Genomic DNA, 2,691 nt, shown 5'->3' with positions numbered 1-2,691 from the left:
TCATTAATTTTATCGAATTCGGATCAAAATTCAATTCATTGACGGTCCTTTAAGTGAGGGAGTGAGGGAAGCCCGGGGGTGGGTGTGGGAGTGGGGCAGAACGGAATGAGAAGCAGTGTGGAAGAGACAGGACAGAAGCAGGCCGACTGGTAAATGGAAAGAAGGGGGACAAACAATGTTAATGCGGAAGAGAGACAAGACATTGAAATCTAATGACACTCTTCTCATAATCTCATCATTGTCACGTCGCTTTTAGTTTTCCTTCTCCCAAAAATTCACGCCTTCTTCTTCATTTCAATTCCTTCACCTTTTGTAACTTTGCCTCTGTCTTGTTCTTTCCCTCTCTCTTTGGGCGTCTAGGTGTGGTCAACCTGCTAAACATGCTGCTAGTTCACCCTCTCATTTTTCTACCACGTCAAGTCTTTTGTCTCTTCAATTCAGAATTTCTACTGTTTCTTGGGCATGGAGAATTCACTTTAGCATATTTCCCAGCCACTCGATAGTTCACACACATATACAGAGCATTCACTAAATGCAGATAACCTTACTGTGCATTCATTAAACTCACTGTATCGATACTCTTCACTTGAAAGAGGATTCACGTAGACGAGTGGATTTATGGGGAATAAAGGTTAATTTGGACTCGGGCAACTATTAGTAGTTACCAGTCAAACAGCTAGAACACTACTGATAGTGTAGAATGTGGAAGTTAGAGTGCAATGACCGTGGGAAAGAGTCGAAGATATCTGATCCCTCTCATAATCCGAAGCCTTGGCCACTCCCACCGACGTCGATTTGCACTCCAACGTCACCAATCCCTTGTTCATGTTGCTTTCACAACCCTATTATCTTTGGAAGGAACCGTCATTTGAGTATGATCATATTTTTCTTGATTATGCTACTACTGTTTTTCTTTATGAATTGATATTTTTGACAAGCTTTATGCATATCTGACTTGTGGCGGCAGTGACTGATATCCAAGTGAAGAAAGACACCAGCACAGAGACTGCAGTAATTAGGTCAAGATGGAATCCAACATCTCAGCAATTGCAGGCACTTGAAGAAATTTATAGACGTGGTATAAGAACACCATCGGCCGAACAAATCCAGCAAATTGCTACAAAACTTCATCGATTTGGTAGGATTGAAGAGAAGAATGTGTTCTATTGGTTTCAAAACCACAAAGCAAGAGAAAGGCAGAAAAAACATCGTCATCTAGAATCATTATCTAGAGCAAAGATATACGGACTTGAGACTCTTGAAGCAAAACGAACAGGTATATAAATTGCGTTATTCTGATTCAAAAATGATTGTGATATATTGGAGACTATATTTGGTGAATGGCGATCATCTTAAATTACATAAAAGCGTGTTGATCATTGTACAGCGAATTTTTTAAGCATTCACCGGCCACCGCTATTGGATATCATAGAAAACCGAAATTCGTGTAATGTTCAACAGTTTCTTATTTTTTATTTCGACATTAAGGTTTTGTGTTTTGCACTGCTAGAGAAAGAGAAATAAAAGAAAAGAGAGAAATGTTATATGTGAACTAAAATTATGATCTTGATTTGTAGGATTCAGCAGAAGAGATTTGGAAATCGAACATGCTAAGAAGTTGGCTGCCCCCTCAAACTGCAGCACGCTTTCACAGGTCTATATAAGTTTTTATTTCACTTTTTGCCTTAGCTAACTAAATGCTCTTACAAGATATAGAAATAATATTATGAGCTAATTATAAGATATCAAGTTTAAAACAGTGTACCCAAAGAGAGACAGCTTTTGTATGATGGAAAAAGAATTTGGCTCTAAAGCTGCATTCTATACGTTGTATAGGGGCTGCTGTTACATGTAAAAAGTCACGATTTCTGGGGCATAGTGTGAAATTCACCCACCTTTCTATTTATTCTTATTTTTCAGGATTCTGTATCAATGCATCCGACAGAATTGCACCAGACAACAACAGAGAATCAAGAAACCTGCCCACTGGACTTGTATTCTTTCATGCCTCCCAACAAAATATTTACTACAAAGGAAAATTCGAAGCCCTTTGGTTCCCTAAAACTCAGCATGTCATTATTGCCTTCCAAGAATGATGATTTAATCAATATTCTTGAAAATGAAGGTAAAGAAAATCTAACCCTTGAGCTGTTTCCAAGTTGTAGCAATGACCAGAAATCCCTTGACGTTACTATTAAGGAGGATAAAATTACTCCAAATGAATTTTTCGAGTTTCTTCCTCCAAAAAGTTGATGGCTTGAGGGTTTGATTAGGAGGTAGTTGGTAGTCTAGAAGAAGAAATATGTGGTTTTTCTCTTTTCATTAATCATTATGTATATGTATCTATCAATGCCACGGTGTAGTAGTTAAAATTATATTTCTTGGTTGTCATCATTCACCAATGCGATTCACAACACATCTTATAAGAAACTATGGAAAATTTCGCTTTCGATTCAGTTATGACATATTTAACTTGTATACCAAATTCACTAAATAAATTTTGAATGAATAGATGTTTGGTTGTGTTTCTAAGTAACTTCTGTATACAATTAAAAACATATTTTTCCTCTTGAAATAGAAGAAATCTCCAATTTGACACATTTCCCAACTTCTCTAGCTGTCGTAGAAAAATGCCCATATATCGTTATTATGTTATAGGTCCAAATTTGTAAAATTAAGTCAGATTAAAGT

The 2,691-nt window shown here is 36.9% G+C and overlaps 1 protein-coding gene across 1 annotated transcript; it reads left to right on the top strand.

Annotated features, from left to right (window-relative positions):
- Nucleotides 1-470: 470 nt before the first annotated feature.
- LOC111399289 (WUSCHEL-related homeobox 6) lies at nt 471-2,350 on the top strand. Its single transcript, XM_023026546.1, has 4 exons — nt 471-872; nt 968-1,276; nt 1,578-1,654; nt 1,921-2,350. The coding sequence occupies exons 1-4, from the start codon at nt 701-703 to the stop codon at nt 2,251-2,253; spliced, it is 891 nt and encodes a 296-aa protein (XP_022882314.1). The 5' UTR covers nt 471-700; the 3' UTR covers nt 2,254-2,350.
- Nucleotides 2,351-2,691: the final 341 nt, after the last annotated feature.

Source organism: Olea europaea, chromosome 8 (genome assembly GCF_002742605.1).
Source record: "Olea europaea var. sylvestris chromosome 8, O_europaea_v1, whole genome shotgun sequence".
NCBI lineage: Eukaryota > Viridiplantae > Streptophyta > Magnoliopsida > Lamiales > Oleaceae > Olea > Olea europaea.
The sequence above is the reverse complement of the archived record's forward strand: the minus strand, read 5'-3'. Positions and strand labels throughout refer to the sequence as shown.

Excerpts from the sequence above, each read along its gene's own strand:
- LOC111399289 (XM_023026546.1), top strand. The coding sequence starts at position 701 with ATGTGGAAGTTAGAGTGCAATGACCGTGGGAAAGAGTCGAAGATATCT. Across the intron at positions 1,277-1,577 it reads TCTTGAAGCAAAACGAACAG|GATTCAGCAGAAGAGATTTG; the intron begins GTATATAAATTG and ends CTTGATTTGTAG. Across the intron at positions 1,655-1,920 it reads ACTGCAGCACGCTTTCACAG|GATTCTGTATCAATGCATCC; the intron begins GTCTATATAAGT and ends CTTATTTTTCAG.